The 19,269-nt window shown below is 38.4% G+C and overlaps 1 protein-coding gene across 4 annotated transcripts in view; it reads right to left on the bottom strand.

The window, feature by feature from the left end:
• Positions 1-692: 692 nt before the first annotated feature.
• Ddx50 (DExD-box helicase 50) overlaps positions 693-19,269 on the bottom strand; it is a 31,265-nt gene continuing 12,688 nt past the window's right edge. For all 4 annotated transcript variants that reach the window (XM_051153133.1, XM_051153134.1, XM_051153136.1 and 1 more), the window contains 8 exons: positions 15,264-15,413; positions 12,028-12,189; positions 10,027-10,146; positions 9,235-9,308; positions 8,866-9,025; positions 5,003-5,137; positions 3,309-3,353; positions 693-1,196 (listed from right to left, as the gene is read on the bottom strand). In XM_051153133.1, coding sequence (XP_051009090.1) covers positions 918-1,196; positions 3,309-3,353; positions 5,003-5,137; positions 8,866-9,025; positions 9,235-9,308; positions 10,027-10,146; positions 12,028-12,189; positions 15,264-15,413 — 1,125 coding nt within the window. In that variant the 3' untranslated portion in view covers positions 693-917. The remainder of the gene's footprint in view (positions 1,197-3,308; positions 3,354-5,002; positions 5,138-8,865; positions 9,026-9,234; positions 9,309-10,026; positions 10,147-12,027; positions 12,190-15,263; positions 15,414-19,269) is intronic.

Here is a 19,269-nt window from a genome sequence, read left to right on the forward strand (position 1 = left end):
CAAACCACAGTGAACTACGAGTCTTCAGATTTACTCTCTGAGTTGCTGTATGTGTTGTTCTCTGCCTGCAAGCCCTCACTTCCAAAGTCACCTGGGCAGTGTAAATGACTGCAAGTTTGAGAACAGTTTAGGCTACACAGGAGCCTCAAAAACAAAACTAAACCACAAAACTAACTAAAGGTCCCTTCCTACTATATATAGAGACATAGTTATATAAACAGATGCGTATGTCAGCTTTTCTTCTAAAAAGCCTTCCTGAATGTTTAAACTGAGTAGGTACATCTCAGTCCTCTGCATTCCATACCCTTTGTCTTAGTCTTTATTCACTTGTTATAACTGGTCGATTGCTAGACAACATTTTATGAAATTAGTGAATGTGCCCTATTTTTATATATGTGCTCTAGTGATTACCAGAAAATAGATATACAGACATTCAATAAGTGGTTGATAAATTAAGGAGTGTAACTGCTTGCGTCACTACCTCCCTAAATCTGTCAATAAGTTAGACCAGTATACTTCATCAACCAAGTCACCAGTTACCAGCCCTTAATAAGTAGAAAGTTTTCTCTTTTATCACATGACCTATATGCCAAATTGTATAGACTATTAAAAACCTTAAGGTTAACTGGACTGCCATGTCTTAGAAGAAATCTTTAAAATGACATTGAGAAAATTCTTAACACAGAATGGAAACAGACAATAAAAGGGACTTTTTTTTTTTTAATTCAAACGTATAGCCAGATAAGTAGATTTGTTTACAACCATTCTTGTGAAATACTTTTTAAAAAAATACGACCAACGTCTTTGCAAATTACAGACAAATACCTCAACTATGATGATCTGATTTTTGGTGAATAATATACATGATTAGACAGAGAAATAGGCAAGCTCACACTGGAAGATTAACTATCAAACACTCAGTCAAAGCTCCGTTTATGGCCCCCACTTCTTGATCGGTTTCTGTTCCCACTTCGTCTTCTACCATCTTGCCGACTTCCAGACCGACTTCCCTGTCGACTCTGTCTACCTGATCGACCACCAGACCGACCACCAGACCGGCCTGAACGGCCCGACCTGCCACCTGACCAACCGCTCCTCTGTCTGGGATTAGAAGATGTGTTTCCATCATAATATTCCTCAATTTCAGGTAATTTGGCTGGCACTGAGAGTATCCAGTCTGAATCATGCCACTCTGCCTGTTAAAGAAATGTACAGAATTAATAGAAATACAAAATAAAACCCATAAACAAGTGAGTTCGTTCCAGGCCAGCCTGGGCAGGTTACTTGTCTCCAAACATAAAGTAAAAATCAGGCTAGAACACTTGCCTAGCATTCATGAAGGTCCTGAGTTCAATTCCAAAGGGAGGAAAAGGATCCATAATATTTCTTTAAACTTTAATTAAAAAAAAAAAAAAAAAAGATTTATGCTGGGCATGGTGGCGCACGTCTTTAATCCCAGCACTCAGGAGGCGGAGGCAGAGGCAGACGGACTGCTATGAGTTCGAGGCCAGTCTGGTCTACAAAGTGAGTGCAGGACAGCCAAGGCAACACAGAGAAACCTTGTCTCAAAAAACTAAAAAATAAAAAAGGATTTATTTATTTCTTATTTATACAGTATTCTGGCTGCATGTGTGCCCGCACGCCAGAAGAGGGCACCAGATCTCATAGATGATTGTGAGCTAGGATGTGGTTGCTGGGAATCGAACTCAGGAGGACCTTTGGAAGAGCAGCCAGTGCTTTTAAACCCCGGGCCATCTCTTCAGCCCTAAACTTTAATTAAAAAAAAAATTAAGTATGTGGATATTTTCTGCATGCATTTGCGTGGGCATGTATGTGGAGGTCAAAAGACAACTTTGAGGAATTGCTTCTCTTCTTCCACCTGTATATGGTACCAGGGATCAAATATACATCAGGCATCTTTCACCTTTCACTGGCCCCTTGTAGCCACAATATTTTAAAGATTCCAACAAGAATATAATCAGGGCTGCTGAGATGGCTCCGTAGCACTAATAACTTAAATTCTATGTCAGACATGGTAGGAGAAACTCAACTTCCACAAGTTGTCTTTTGAACTCATATACAAGGCCACAGTGTGCACATGTCCCACCTGTAATAAATTGTACAATGCCATTATTTCAAAATAGGTATATGAATAAGCTGGGTATATGGCACTTAGAAGGATCAAATTTAAGCTATATAGTGAGTTCCAAGCCAGCTTAGGCTATATATCAGAACTCTGTCTCAATAATGCCTACCCAAAATGTACACCTAAAAGCAAAGATATAAAAAGCAAAAATTTTGAGTATAAGAATCTAGTATATCTCTTCAATAAACATAACTGAACATTTTTTAGAAGGTTATAGACTGAGACTTAGGAATCGGCAAATTACAATGATAACCTTTATGGACCTTATGTTAAAAAATATTCACTAGGCCATGGTGGCGCACACCTCTAATCCTAGTACCTGGGAGGCACAGCAACCAGATCCCTGGGTTCAAGGCCAGTCTAGTGTACAGAGCAAGTTCCAAGACAGCCAGGGCTACACAGAATAACCCTGTCTTGAACCTCTCCACACACACAAAAAGGAAGTTCAGTGTTAACCTATCGTGTGTAAGGTCTTAGCTTCCAACCTAAGAACATCAAAGAAAAATAACCAAGAGACAACAGGGAACATTTAAATACAGTATTAAAGAATGTATTGTAATTATTTATGTCCCTAACATTTAAATATGTAGGAATACTTAAAGAAAAAGAAAAAAAAAAGGCTGAAATAACAAAATGCCTGGAGTTTGTCTGTAAACATGGAAATGGACAGAAAGGAGATGGGGGAAAAAAAAACTGTCCAAAAAAAAAAATCATCAAATTGTTGGGGCTGGTTATGCAACTATGGGGGCTAATTACACAATGTTTTAAAAGAAGAGTTTTGGTTTTTTTTATGTGTGAGAGCAAGCATCTTGCCTACATGTACTCTGTGCACTACAGGGGTGCAGGATTATTGGTGGTCAGAAAGTAGTGTCAGATCCTCTGATTTTGTGAACTTTGATATGAGTGCTGGGAATGGAACATGGGTCCCCCTATAAGAGTAGTAAGTGGTCTTAACCACTGAGCTATCTCTCCAGCCTCCAATTATTGTTTATGCTTGACATTAAATATAATTATTTTTAATTATGGGACAGGCAATATTTCATATTAAGAACTTTCTTGATGTAGGCATGATAAATGACACTTTATGTTTTTCAAAACAATATTTTAAAGAAACCTATTAAACATACTCAACTATTTAATAGGTAAAAAAATTTTTAAATACCTGTAATCTTTCTGACTCACTTGTAGGAACGTCAAAGCAAACACCCTAAAAGAAAAATAAAAAATTTTTATTTAGATACTTGAGTTAATTTTTTACTAATTAATATTTGTTGAATTTTACTTTGAAAAAGCATGAATTCCATGACTGTTTGTTTACAGGACTGAAACAGGTAACATAGCATAGATGATTTATAGTACTGAATATAGTTTCTAATCTGAAATAGAACTAAGTATAACTAGCAAGAGTCTTAAATACCTACAATATTCTCTACAAGAATTTCTGTAGGCACTATATATAGACCCTCAGAAAATGGTCCTTCTAGCTGGGTGGTGGTGACGCCTTTAATCCCAGCAGAGGCAGGCTGTGAATTAGAGGCCAGCTACACAGAGAAACCATCTCAAAAGGAAACAACATTAGTGAGAATTCGAGGCCAGCCTGGTCTACAAAGTGATCTAGGACAGACAGTTAAGGCTAACACAGAGAGACCCTGTCTGGAAAACATAAACAAAAAAATAATTAGTGAAAAGCTGGGAACACAGGTATATGGTATGGTCCTTGCTTATGATATGCAAATCAGTGCTTCAAACCCTAGCATTGCAAAAGACTTAAGGTTTTTTTGTTTTTGTGTTTTTTGGTTTTTTGTTTTGTTTTAAGATAGGGTTCCTTTGTGTACCCTTGGCTATCCTAGACTCTCTTCATAGACCAGGCTGGACTCAAACTACAGCGATTTGCCTGCCTCTGCCTCCCAAATGCTGGGATTAAAAGCATGTGCCACCATGCCTTAAGATTCTTAAAAATTAAAATAAGGAAAACAAAGTTTTTCTCTCACAGAGTTGTAAAAACTAAGGTGTTTCCTTTGATTCCATTAGCTAAAATCAATACTCAATAACTGGTCTGGGCTAAAGGTCTTGTTTGAATTTTCTTTCCCTCTATACTTTGTGTGTGTATTTATCTATTATTTGTCCCAATTCTTTGTTGACAGTAAGTAATTCTAAACTTGGAGAGATGATTATTTCCCAATAAACAGTCTGATTAACAGCTTTTAAGCTAGAACAAAACTATGTAGTAAAGTTAGATAAATAACCTTAGATCTTTTTAAAACATTAAATGAAATCAATCAGTAAGATTAAGCTATAAGATAGATAGCATGGTTAACACCTTTAATCCCAACACTCAGGAAGCAGAGGCAGGTGGATCTCTGTGAGCTAGCCTGGTCTACATAGTAAGTTCCAGGACAGACATGGCTATACAGACAGAGCCTGTCTCCAAAAAAAAAAAAAAAAAAAAGAAAAAGCCAAACCAACCAAATAAAAAACTATAGGACCCAGGTTCAATTCTCAGCATCCACATGGCAGCTCACAACTGTCTGTGTCTGTAACTCTAAAATCTGACACCCTCACACAGACATACATGCAAAAATACCAATGCACATAAAATAAAAATAAATAAATCATATAAAAAAATAGCAATAAAAACTTAAATATTAGTCAAACAAAAAAGAATGACATAAAGCTCTGAAGTTATGCGCCATTTATATAATCCACCAAATTTATGAGTAGAAACAAACCAACACTTAGATAAAATAGTGTTAGTTTTCCACAAAACCCGGGGGTGGGGGTGGGAGTACAAATCTTTGAAATCTTTATAAAATTATCAGTAATTGATTAAAATGCTTATTATCTAGAAAAACCTACCATATTTCCTTTCAGGAGGCACATTCTGGTTACTTGAGACACAGCATTACTACTCAGCTTTCTGTGGAGTTCTTTCCAAGCACAGCTGACATTCTGTATTTCTTCTGGGCTTTCCAGGGTCAGAGTCACAAACCCCTGTAGAAATAAAAACCCAGTTAGACTTTGGAGAAGTCAGCAGCAAGACAGGACTCCATTTGAAGTCTACGGTGCTTCCTGACCTGACTTCTCTGAAACTGTCTTAGAAGACCACTGTTTATACACCACTGAAAGCGTGTTCTGTACACTGGCACCATGTTCTACCTGCTAATAAGAAAGAATTAGAGCAGAGCATCACAGGAAGAGCCGGGGGGAACGTACAGAAATATGAAAATGTTAAAAAGTCAGTTACTAGAGCTGGTCAGTGCTGGCACTCACTTGGGAGGCAGAAGCAGGCGGATCTGTGTTTGAGGCCAGCCTGGACAGCCAGGGCTACACAGAGAACCCCTCTCTTGAAAACCAAAAAAAGGAAAGAAAAGTCAGTTACTTAATGGCAAAAAAAAAAAAAAAAAAAGACATCAAAATCTTTAAACTTTAAGAACTACAACATAAAAATAGTGACTGCCTCCTACAATGTACCACAGACCATGCCAAGGACTAGAGAAATGACAAACCTTTCTCTCGTGGACATGGCTTTCTTGGGGGAAGTGGGGGTGGAAATAGTAGCAAATTATATAAAATGCCAGTGATATATGCATCATGAATAATACAGCAGGGCTGGGGAATATAAAAAAGTGAGGAGGGGACCAAGGCAATCAGGAAAGATTTCTGTAGTATGGTGGTATCTAAGCAGAGACCAAAATAAAGGAGGAAGTCAAAATAAGGGGGCTGAGGAAATGAGTAAGGTCTTTGCAGGAGTGGGTTAATGATTAGAAGTAAAGTCAGATTTAGACATCTGGAGAAATCAAGAGAGTGAAAAAATGTAAAGTCACACAGGTAACAAGCAGAATACCCTGCAGAACATGCATTATGGGTCATTCATGATAAAACCGGGGCTAGGGAGATAGCTTCGTGGTTAAGAGCACTAGCTGCTCTTCCACATGACCCTGGTTCAATTCCCAGCACCCATAAGGTAGCTCACAACCAGTCACTATGGATCTGCTGCCCTCTTCTGGCTTCTGAAGGCACTGCATGCATATGGTGCACACACATTCAAGCAAAAACTCTTCGACATAAAATTTAAAAAAAGAGAGACTTCAAAGATGGTTTAATCCATAAAAGAAATTTCAAGCCACTAGTACCTTGTTCCCAAAATATTTAAATAAAAGTTAGAGGCAGGTGGATCTCTGTGAGTTTGAGACCAGCCTGGTCTACAAAGGGAGTCCAGGGGAGCCAACACTACACAGAGAAATCCTGTCTCAAAAAAACAAAACAAAACAAAACCACAAAACAAACAAAAAACCCAAAAGAACAAAGAAAAAATCATTTCTTTTTCTTTCTTTTTTTTTTTTTTTTTTTTTTTTTTTTTTAGGATAGAGTTTCTCTGTGTAGCCTTGGCTTTCCTGGAACTTGAATTCACAAATCCGCCTGCCTCTGCCTTCCAAGTGCTGGGATTAAAGGCATGCACCACCACCACCTGGCCTAAAAATTGTTTCTATTTGAAAGACTGAAGTAGGAGAATTGTTGTGATTTCAAGGCTAATCTGGGATATATAGCAAGACTTTGTCTCCAAAAATATGAAATATCCCAGACTGGTACATGGTGTCGCATGCCTAATTAGGGGGAAATCCGTGTGAGCTCTAGGCCAACTTGGCCTAAACAGTGAGTTCCAGGACAGCCAGGGATATACAGTTGAGAGCCTGTCTCAAAAATAAATACTCATTGGACTGGTTTTCGTTTTTTGAGACAGGTTTTCAGTATATAGCCTCAGGTGGTCTAAAAAACTTTATATTTAACAGGCTGGCCTCAAAGTTGTGAGTCTACTGTATCTGCTTCCTGGGTGCTGGGTTTACAAATATGAGCCACCTATTCTGTCTTTTGTTTGGTTTCAAGACAAATTTTGCTGTGTATGTAACCCAGGCTAGCCTGGAACTCAAAATCTGCCTGGCTTAGACTCCTGAATGCTAAAATTATAGTCATGCTCACTACTACTGACTAAGTATTTCACAAAGCATTTGATGAGTTTTTAGGGATGGTCTAGCTACTCAGTGCTGAAGAATCGCCAATGAGTAGATTGCTATTCAGAGAGTTAGAAAGAAAAAAATTTTTGGTTTTTTTCCAGACAGGGTTTCTCTGTGTAGCTTTGGCTATCCTGGACTTGCTTTGTAGACCACGCTGGCCTCAAATTCACAGAGTGCTGGGATTATAGGTGTGCACTACCACACCTATAGTGTGGTATATTGGATATCTGACACTAACCTAGAAGCAGTCATCCAGAGGGCTACACATATACTCAGACATGTCAACACACCCTACACATATCCTTACTTTGCCTAAACCAAGTTTACTCACTTTGAGATTCCATAGCCAACTAGGAAAATGAAAACTGCCAGTTTCAATTTGGCAAAAAGGGTTTTCTTTTCTTTCTAGAAATCGTTAAGATACTTTGGGAGTGATAAAAATCAGAACTAAATTTGCAAGGGGCAGGAAAGTCACAAGCCACACCTGTGTTTAAGAATCTGCCAGGCTAGCCGGGCGTGGTGGTACATGCCTTTAATCCCAGCACTCGGGAAGCAGAGGCAGGTGGATTTCTGTGAGTTTGAGGCCAGCCTGGTCTTCAGAGTGAGTCCAGGAAAGCCAAGGCTACACAGAGAGACTCTGTCTCGAAAACCAAAAAAAAAAAAAAAAAAAAAAAAAGAAAAGAAAAAGAATCTGCCAGGCTGGCTGGATGAATGATAAAAACTTTAGTAAACTGAAATGTTACAAATCCAGAGCAAAAATTTTTACCTTCCCACTTAAACTAACAAAATCATTCAATGCCCACCTCTGTATCTGACCTAACAGCCTTTCAACTCTCAGGGGGGAAAAAACCAAAAATTTTTACAATCTTAGCAGACCAGTATCTTCTGGGGATACAAAAGCAAAGACTGTTATCATGTATCATCTAAAATCTAGAAGAGATTTTCCGGTCTAGCTATAGCCTTTGCCTGATGTCCCCAAGAATGTATGTAGCCTACAATTTAAGACTTTCTTTACTTCTATGACTATGGAAGCACTAATAATCACATTCAACATATCCTTTATGTTGACCTAAATCTAAATTCATGGTAACTCACAGACAGCTCAAAATAAAACTATTTCATACTCCCTTTGGAGTGAGAGCTATGTTTTATATGGAAAGAAACATCTGGATATAGATATCAGATGATTGATATGGAAGCATCCTTGTAAGCAGATTAGATGGTGATATTGTGATTAAGTAGAGTGTTGATATATTTAGGAATGATGTCTTCCCTGTTCTTTTCTTTTTTTTTCCCCAAGACAGGGTTTCTCTGTGTAGCCTTGGTTGGTCTGCACTCGCTTTGTAGACCAGGCTGGCCTCAACCTCACGGAGATCCACCTGCCTCTGCCTCCCAAGTGCTGGGATTAAAGGCGTGCGCCACCATTGCAGGCCTGTCTTCATGTTTCAATTTTTAAATAGTTTACAGAGAAAATATATATGAATATAAAATATTATATAATATTTAAGAGTTGTTGAATTAATGTGGATGGTAGATGTTATTTATTGTACTAGTCTTTCTCCTGAGTGCTAGGATTGCAGGTAACAGCAGCAACAACTCTAATATACTGAAGGAATCAGGTGCAGCATTTCAATAATGTATTATATAACTGCCACAGCTCAGTTCTAATCATCTCAAGCCAAATATCACTTGCCCACACTTTTCTACCTTATCAGAGGTGATCAGAGATCGTGGTTCAAAGCTTGATGCACCAGAAATGTGAGCTAATGCTGCAGCCAAGGCATCCACTGCCCCTTTCTCTTCTATCAGTCTTTGAGCTGATGGTCGGAAAAAATCAACAGCAGCGTAAGAAACAGAAGCCAGAGACCTATGGTTTAAAAATAGTAAACATTCTTGGTCAAGATACAGGGGGAAAAGTAAAGGCAAAGTCATGAATGGGAAAAGAAAGAGTAACGTTTTCATATAATAATGTAACTAAAACCTTGACAAAATTTTTCTTATATTTGAACTAGGACAGCTTAAGGATCAACAGCCTAATACAGAAGAGAAATTACTCAGCAAGGTCAGAAAGCATACCTGATGGCATCCATGCTTTTAGATTTAACTAAATCCATTGTAGAAGGAACACCTACACGTTTAAAAGTAATTCCCTGAAAATGAAAGAATTATATTAAAGAAAAAGGAAGTAGTCATAGTTAATTTCTAAATTAATATAGTTTGTTGAATTTCCATTTCCTGGAAATGGAAATTTCCAAGCCCTAGCAGATGAAAAAATTGCTTCTCCTAACAAGTCATCTATAATCAATTCTAAAACGAGAAAACAAAAAAAACTTTTAAAAATTGTTCCTTAGTTAAATCGTGGAATTAAATTTGCAAAACAAAGCTAATTCAAAGAGAGAAAAAGGTGCCATTTTAACCTTTCAACATCTTTTCTAACCACTTTCATTTTATTAAATACATTAGATATAAACATAAAGGTAGTTGGTAAAATGCAGAAGAGTACAAGAAAATGCAGACCATAGAAACTGTATTTTAATAAAGCTGGCTATTATATTATCAACCTATCTAAAACAGCAGTACCAAATCAAAGTCAGTTACCATCCACAATGCTTACAAGATGCTGAAACCATTAACACACTTTGAACTTTCATATCAAGGGAGAAATAAAGAAAGAAGAAGCATGTCAGATCTTCTGACTTCACAACAAAGGCTGTATAAAACAAAGTCTGGCAACTAATATAAAATTAAGCTCTCTATATGCTTAGCTTCCAAATGCACATTAAGGTGAGAAATGTTAAGATTTATTTGTGAAAACAAATATAAAAACTCTTTTCTAAGGTACCATTTAGATAATTTAACTTTACTTACGGCTTTCTGTTCTACATATCTCAGTTGACCTCTTTCTCTTGGTTGATAAAAACATACACAAATTCCTGTCCGGCCAGCTCTACCTGTGCGCCCAGAGCGATGGATATAAGATTCAACATCCTAAGAAGAAAAGAGAAACATCGTTTTATAAACTTGACAAGCGAGCCACCATAATGATGCTCCTATAATCAGTACTCAGGAGGCGGAAGCAAGAGGGCTGACCCAAGTCTAAGGCCTTGTCTCAACAACTCCAAAAAAGCTGTTAATGTCAGCACTGGGGAGGCAGAGGCAGAGGCAGGTGGATCTCTATCGGTTTGAAGCCAGCCTCGTCTATAGACTGAATTCCAGGACAGCCAGGGATATACAGAGAAACCCTGACTTGGAAAACAAAACAAAACAAACACCAAAAAAGGAATTAGGCATGGTAGTGCAGTCCTATAACCTCAGTACTTAGGAGTCTACTAAGGCATCAAGTTCAAAGCCAGCCTGTGAATTTCAGACCTGCCTGGTTTGAGATAATTTCTCAAAAAAAGTATAATTAAATTTAGTTCTTCTGTACTTTATGACACCACAAGTAATTTATATGTTAAAATTCTGGAGTAAATTTTTGAGTTTAAAAGCTGTTATCTAGCTGGGTGGTGGTAGCACATGTCTTTAATCCCAGCACTCAGGAGGCAGAGATAGGCAGATCTGTGTTCAAGGCCAGCCTAATCTTCACAGTGAGTAACAGGACAAAGATACATAGAGAAACAGTATCTCAAAAAACCAAACCAAACAAACAAGAAAAGCTATTATCTAAGACCCAAATAAGGACAACCACAGACATGTTTAAAAAAAAAAAAAAGAAAAAAAGAAAAAGAAAACATCACAGGGCCCCAACTCTAGGCAAGAAACTACAGGTGAGGAAGGAATGCTAAGAGCAAGAGAAATAGTTTTCCTCAGGGAAGAGTCCTCCATTTGGTTATCTAATACCAAGAGGTCTGTCTTGAAATTATATACGTAAGATTAACATAAGGGGCCTGGAAGCATGGCTCAGCAGTTAAGAGCACTGTCTGCACTTCCAGAGGTCCTGGGTTCAATTCTCAGCAACCACAAGATGGTTTACAGCCATCTGTAATGTGATCTGATTCCTTCTTCTGGCCTGCAAGTATACCTGGATAGAGCACTCATAAATATAAAATAAATAAATCTTTTTTAAAAACCAACAACTCATAACCATCTATAATGAATGTGAAGGTTGTATTTATGTATCTAGAAGTATGTGTGTAGACACAAAGGAAAAAAGGCTATGAATTTGGGAAATTAAGAGTGGTATTTTGAAGGGATTGAAGGAAGAAAAGGGAAGGAGGAAATGGTGTGATTTTGTTTTAATCTAAAATATAGCTGGGCGGTTGGAGAGATGGCTCAGAGGTTAAGAGCACTGGCTGCTCTTCCAAAGATCCTGAATTCAATTCCCAGCAACCACATGGTGGGTCACAGCCATCTACAATGAGATGTGGTGCCCTCTTCTGGCCTACAGCTGTTACATCAAGACAGAGCACTATACATATAATAAATGAATACATTTTTAAAAAGTTGTATATTTTATAAAAAGCTATTAGTCCAAGTGCACTAGAGTTCTGTATATGAAACGTTGTGTAGCTGCTTAATGAGATGTGCATGTTGTTGCCATCACTCTTTGGTCTTGTCCAGGGATCTGATGTCTATTGAGTCTGGCTGGGAACTTGCAGTGATCCTTCAGCCTCTGCCTCCCAAGTGCTGCAGCTTTAAATAGATGTCACCATGCCTGGCTCCTTGTATGATTTTGCTGATCAGTTTTTAGATGCAAACAATAAAGCTACTTATTTACAAGGATAGCACATCTGGACAGTGTGATGTCATCCTAACAAAAGAGGCTAAAGATCAACAACAAATGAAAGATGTATCTTTCATATCTCAAACAATACTTTGTAAATAAAGCAACATTTATAAAGGTGCTCTAAAATCAAACCCACTTCCTACCTGTGGAGGAGAACTCTGAATCACCAGGTCAACCTCAGGAATGTCCAGACCACGAGCAGCCACATTGGTTGCCACCAAAACTTTAAAACTCCCTTCCCTGAAGCCTTTCAATGTAATTTCTCTTTGTGACTGTGCAATATCCCCATGAAGACACTGGGCGTTCTATTCGAAAAAAGAAAAAGATGCGGGTATCGATCAACTGAGTATCCCAACACCATGCAGTCGGCAGCCTTTTCTTGTTTTTTGTTTGTTTGGGGGAGGGGTTCCAATTTTATCTGTAACAATGTGTAACTGTTTTTTTTCTTTCTTTCTTTCTTTTCCAAGAAAGGGTTTCTCTGTGTAGCCCTGACTGTCCTGCACGCCTGCACATATGTAGTATTCTACTTTTATTTCCAAGATAGGCTTCTTGGTGTAGCCAGAGCTGTCCTGCAGCTCCCTTCATAGATGAGGCTGGACTTGAACTCAGAAATCCACTTGCCACTGCCTCATCAAGTGCTAGAATAAAAGGCATGCATCACTACTGCCCAGCTAAAATTTGAGTAAATCTAATCAAATAGAAAACCTGCTGGGCGTGGTGGCACACGCCTTTAATCCCAGCACTCAGGAGGCAGAGGCAGGCATATCTCTATAAGTTTGGGGCCAGCCTGGTCTACAAAGTGAGTCCAGGATAGCCAAAGCTACACAGAGAAACTGAGGCCATCGTGGTATATGTTTTTGTTTTTTTGAGACAGGGTTTCTCTGTGTAGCTTTGGCTGTCCTGGACTGTCTTTGTAGACCAGGCTATCCTCGAACAAAAATTGTGTTTTATTAATAAATAAAAATTTAACTTTGTGAGCTGGAAAGATGGCTCAGAGGTTAAGAGCACTGGCTGTTTTTCTGAGGGAACCGAGTTCAGTTCCCAGCAACCACATAGTGGTTCATCTATACTGAGATCTGGTGCTGCCATCTTCTGACATGTAGGCATACACCCTGGAAGAATACTGTATTTGTTATAAATAAATACATTTTAAAAAATTAAATTTATATTCTTGTCTAGAAGATGAAGCTCAGTAATTATTTCCTTTATGGATATACTGGGTCTGGATCTTGAATTTTAAATTTACTATTATTTAAAAAAGCAAAAAACAAAAAACGAGCAACAAACTAAGCCAGGCAGTGGCGGCGCACACCTTTAGTCCCAGCACTTGGGAGGCAGAGGCAGGTGGATCACTGCGAGTTGAAGGCCAGCCTGGTCTACAAAGCAAGTCTAGGATAGCCAAGATAACATAGAGAAACCCTGTCTTGAAAACCAACCAAACAAACAAAACTATATTCCAATGAAAAGTTTGCTGCATATGGGCAAGTTGGGATTTTTCATTTTTTGTTCCATCAACAGCACTGATTACTTGAAACAAATAACTACTTCCTGTAATTGTTTCTTTTATCAGAAAAGAATATTTGGTATGTATAGCTCCTGTGAACTTAAGGTTTTCCTCTCTTGGGGAAATTTTCCAGACATTACTAAGTCAAAAGTTACTTTTCGTTGTTATACAGAGTGACTATTTGGGGTTTTAGTTTGTGTGTATATACACAAAATACTTAGGCAACAACATTTCTGTTTGTTGGCTGACTGCTTGCTTTTTTGTTTCCTAAATAATTTTTTAATATTCACTTATTTTGTATATGAGGGAGTATACATACCATGGAATCCAGAATACAACACACCCAGCTTATAACTCACTTGTATAACACAAGCTTAATATATTACAATTTTTTTTTCCAAGATAGGGTTTCTCTGTGTAGCCTTGGTTGATCTGGACTCTCTTTGTAAACCAGGATGGCCTTGAACTCAGAGATCCACCAACTAAAACTCTTACCAACTTTCATATTTTCTAGATCATATTTTAAATGTCTTTCAAACGGGATGGGGAGATGGCTCATTGGGTAAGAGCATTTGCTGCATAAACCTGAGGATCAGAGTTCAAATCCCTAGAACCGATGTGAAAAACCAGGTATGACTGTGCTCAGACTTATAACGCCAGTATGGTGGGGAGTATGGTGAAGACAGGTTGCAGGGAACATGCTAGTAGCTCGCTTAGGAACAGGTTCATTAAAAGATCCTGAATCAAGTGACAAAGGCAAGAAGATGATAGAGTAGGATACTTGACGGTGTCCTCTGTGGGACTGTGTGTGCATTCCTGTATGCACGCACACATACTAAAATAGCATCTGAAAAATTTTCTAATGAAAACTGATACACCTTTAATCTAAGCAGAGGCAGAGGCAGGCTGATCACTGTTGAGTTTGAGGCCAGCCTGGTTGACAAAGCAAATCCAGGACAGCCAGGGCTCCACAGAGAAACCCTGTCTCAAAAAACAAAAACAAGGGGGCTGGAAAGATGGCTCAGAGGTTCAAAGCACTGTCTGTCTTCCAAAAGTCATGAGTTTAATCCCCAGCAACCACATGATGGCTCACAAGAATCTATAATGAGATCTGGTGCCCTCTTCTGGCATGTAGGCACAATGTGGACAGAATGCTATGCAAATAATAAATCAATCAATCTTAAAAAAAAAAAACTAATAATAATAATAATTTTCTCCTAATACCATATAAACTTCAAAAACACAACCAATTTATATGAGTTCTTTAAAGGTTTATTTTAATTTTAATTATGTGTATATGTGTATCAGTGTTTGGCATGTAAACATGAGCAATACCAGTACCAAAGAGGGATCCTTTGGAACTGGAGTACAGGTTGTGAACTGTCTTATTTGGGTGCTGGGAGTTGAACTTGAGTCCTGTGGTACTTTTTGGGAGAGTACTTTTTTAAAAAAATTATTTATTTTTATTATCAGAGAGGGTGTCGGATCCCCTGGAACTAGAGTTACAGAGTTGTGAGCTGCCATTCAATCCCCAGTGGTTGCTGGGAACTGAACCTAGGTCCTCTGGAAGAGCAACCAGTGCTCTTAACTACTGAGCCATCTCTTCAGCCCCATGCTATGACTTTTAAATTTCTTGGGGCTGGCTCAGTAATATACTATTTGCCTAACATGCATAGAGCCATGGTTTGATTGTTAGAAGAAAAAAAAAAACCCCAAAAAATATTATAACTTAATAGGTAAGAAAAAAGTTTACTACAATGTCTCTCTGAATGCTCTATTTTGAATAGAATATCAAGTTTGATCCACAAAGAGTAATGTGCATTTTTGCCTAGTGATCCATTTCTATTATCTAAAAGAAGGAAAAAGAAAGCTTACCTGTTTTATGTGTGGATTCATGGCCATTTCAGTAACATTCTTCTTGGTCTCACAGAAGATAATAGCCCTCCCTTCAGATCCACTGTAGACCTGAAGGACGTCACCAATAACTGCTGGTCTCTGAGACCAATGGCACTGGATAGCCAAATGCTTCAAGAAAAGAAAAGAAAAAAAAATGTTTCATCAAAAATTATCTTGTAAAGGGACTGCGGATGTAAGCTCAGCTGGCAGAGTGTTTCCATAGCAAAAATGAAGTCCTGGGATAGTTCCCAGCACTGCATGACCCAGGGCTGGCGACATATACCTCTAGCCAGTAGTCTCAGGGCTAGCCTAGTCTCAGACAGGAGAGCTAGGGATGCAACTGAATGGTAGGCCCAGGCTCTAGGGCCAACTCCTAGTGGTGGAAGGGAGAAGACAAAAATAAATATTATATGAATTTAGCTAAGAAAAAAAAATCAGACACAAAAACATTGTATGAAATATCCTAAAAGGTATCCACAAAGAAATACGATTTGCTGTTGCCAGGGTCTACTAATGAAGAACAGATAGAGAAATGATTCGCTAAGTTTCAGAGCTACTTTGGGATGAGGAAGACAGAAGTGTGGTTATGTGTCGTAAATATACTAGATGATACTCAGTTTACAAGAGCAGGCCCTGGATTCAATCTCAGCACCAAAAACAATGAGTAAAATAAAATATAAGCCAAATAAAAGCCAGATGTTACCCAGCCTCCCTGTCTGCTATCTCACATTTAGAAGACTGAGATTGTTGAGCTCAGCCCAAGGTACATAGCCAGATCCAACCTCAAAAGGAGATAAGGAGAGCACAATTCAAGTAGGAAGCACCAAGATCAGTCAAGGCAATCTTTACTACATAGCAAGATCCACGTCCCTGTCTCAAGAAAACCAAACAAAACAAAAAGATAATATAAAAATGGAAATAAAACATTCACTAGGATCTAGATGCTCCATACATATATGTATATATTCACTATAAAATTCCTTCAACCTATCTGAAAGCTTACAAATCTCACACAATAAAATATTGGGAAAGGTTATAATGTATTTTAAATCTAATATTCTTTTTTGTTATTCATTTTATCTTTTGTGTATTTTTAGCATATACATGCTTACACATAAGCACACGCCACACTGCATAAGTAGAGAATGAAAGAAAGAACTTGCGTGCCGGGCGTGGTAGCGCACGCCTTTAATCCTAGCACTCGGGAGGCAGAGGCAGGTGGATCGATGAGTTCGAGGCCAGCCTGGTCTACAAAGTGAGTCTAGGACAGCCAGGGATACACAGAGAAACCCTGTCTCAAAAAAAGAAAAAGGAAAAAAAGAAAAAGAAAGAACGAACAAACTTGTGGAAGTCAAGTATCTCTCTCTGCTATGCAAGTCCCAAGAATCAAATCTAGATCATCAGGTTGGTTGCAAGCATCTTTACCCACTACATCAGCTCATTGGCCCTTTTATACAGCTATATATAATTTTATTTGTTTGAAATATCTGTAAGAATTACAAACCTGTTTTATTTGTTTTGTCTGACTGTGTGCATACAGTACCCAAGACTCTGAGCCATCTCTCCAGCACTATCCCCATTTTTATTTTCTGCAGGGTCTCATTAAGTAGCCCTGGCATACCTGGAACTGGCTATGCAGATCTGCCTGCCTATGCCCCCATACCCCCAACACCAACAATGGAACTAAAGGCATGCATCACCAAGCCTGGCTTAACACAGATTTTCTTTTAATCTTAAATAATTGTGATATGGCAATTACAGACTACCTGCAAAACATATTTTTAAAAAGAAAACAAACAAACAAACAAACAAACTAATCAGACCAACCTCACAATTTAACCAATATGTAAAGTAACAGGACAGAGATACACTGAAGACTTTATGATAAACTGACACAGTAGCACATGCCTGTACAGTTAGTTATAGAAGATGACTTGAGACAAGGTATGTGGCCCACCCTGGACTTGAATTCACAACCATCCTGCCTTAGTTTATCCATTTTAGAGGAAATGTGTCACCAGTCACCATGTTTAGCTGAGTTTTGGTCCTAACAGTATTTTTTAATATATACTATTGTTTTTCTAGAACATGTTGAGTGGCAAGTCATTCATAAAGTAAAACTAAACAAAACAGTGATGAGAAACAGAAAGGATGAGCCAGGCATGGTGGTATACACCTTTAATCCCAGCACTCAGGGAGGCAGAGGCAAGTGGATCTCTTTGAGTGTGAGTGCAGCCTGGTCTACAAAAAAGTAGAAGGTGGGAACAGGAATCAGACATGATAGCACACCAGTAGTTCAAAATCAAGAAGTGGGGTATGATCACAAGATATAGACCAAACTAGGTTGCACAGCAAGACACTTAAAAACAAGATATGGTGGTACACACTTTCAATCCCAGCACTAGAGAGACAAGAGGCAGGCAACATGATTTAAGGCCAGCCTGGTCTACAAAGTTCCAGACAGATTAAGGCTCCACAGTGAGACACTTTCTCAAAATCAGAACAGGGATAAGAGAGAGAGATATCTCAGAGGTTAAGAGAGCATATTGCTCTACCAAAAGACCTTGGCTTAGTGCCCAGTACCCACACAACCATCTAACTCCAAGTCCAGGAGACCTAATGCCACGGATGCAGGCAAAAACTCATACACATAAAATATAAGGTCAATCTCAGTGTTGCATGCATGCCTGTAATCTCAAGACTTGGGACATGAACTAGGGTAGAGTTCAGTCTCTAGTACCACAGACATCTAGTGTAGCGATACTTGCCTATAATCCCAACACGTGGGAGATAAAAGCAGCAGGTCATCTTTTGCTAACAAGTTAGTCTGAAACCAGCCTTACATAAATGAAAATAGAATGATGGCTGCCACTACTTCAAACGTAAGAGTGAAAAATGAGGATAAAAAAACTGTTAAAGCCTAGTAAATAGGATGTATTTGTTATGCCATTCAATCTTTGAGTATGTTTGAAAATGTCCTAATTATTGTTTTTCACTGCTACATTCTATACTGGTACCTGCTACATTTTTGGAAAAGATTTATTTATTATATATACAATGTTGTGTCTCCATGAACAACTGCATGCCAGAAGAGGGCACCAGATCTCAGCATAGATGGTTGTGAGCCACCATGTGACTGCTGGGGATTGAATTCAGGACCTCAGGAAGGGCAACCAGTGCTCTTACCCTCTGGGCCTTCTCTCCAGCCTACATTCTATACTTTTATTGTAAAACCATTAACATTATAAAATATAAGAAGCTTCCTCTGACCATCTAGCACTGCAATGTACCCTTTTCAAGAAACAATAATAATAGCCAGGCACCTGTAATCCCAGCACTCAGAGAGGCAGAGGCAGGCAGGTCTCTGTGAGTTTGAGGCCACCCTGGTCGTAAAGAGTCCAGGACACCAAGGCTACACAGAGAAACCCTGTCTTGAAAAAACATGAAAAGGAAAAAAAAATCTGAGGGGGAAAAAAAAAAGTACTCATATTGCTATTCATTCTTTGTGCTTACATTTTAGTAATGCCAAATAAACCCATTTATCATTGTCTATGTTTTTAATTTGCTGACATGTTAACAATAATAATGTATTTTAAAAAACAGTATGATTCTATATATAGCATTCTGTAATTTTTTTGTCCTTTGTGGTGCTGGAATGGAACCCATCTGACTTGGTTTTGAATCACTCAAATTCATCATCCCATTTAATTGCTGCATGCACTCTGTGGGCTATGCTACTGTTCTAGCCATCTCTTTTGCCTACCAAATGACATATTCCTTATAGTCACGAATACTGCACATAACACCTTTAATTCTCTTATTATAAACATTCTCAATTTTCTTTTAATAACATCACATTATCAACCTTTCCCTCAGGTTTCTTCTTCTGAGTTCTATATTTAGAAGTTTTCCTTGGCAAATCTCTCAGAAAAGCCCACACCTATTCTCTTGTATGTCTTACTTTCTTCTTGTGCACCTCTTTCCT

This window comes from Acomys russatus, chromosome 11 (genome assembly GCF_903995435.1).
Source record: "Acomys russatus chromosome 11, mAcoRus1.1, whole genome shotgun sequence".
In the NCBI taxonomy this organism is placed as follows: Eukaryota; Metazoa; Chordata; class Mammalia; order Rodentia; family Muridae; genus Acomys; species Acomys russatus.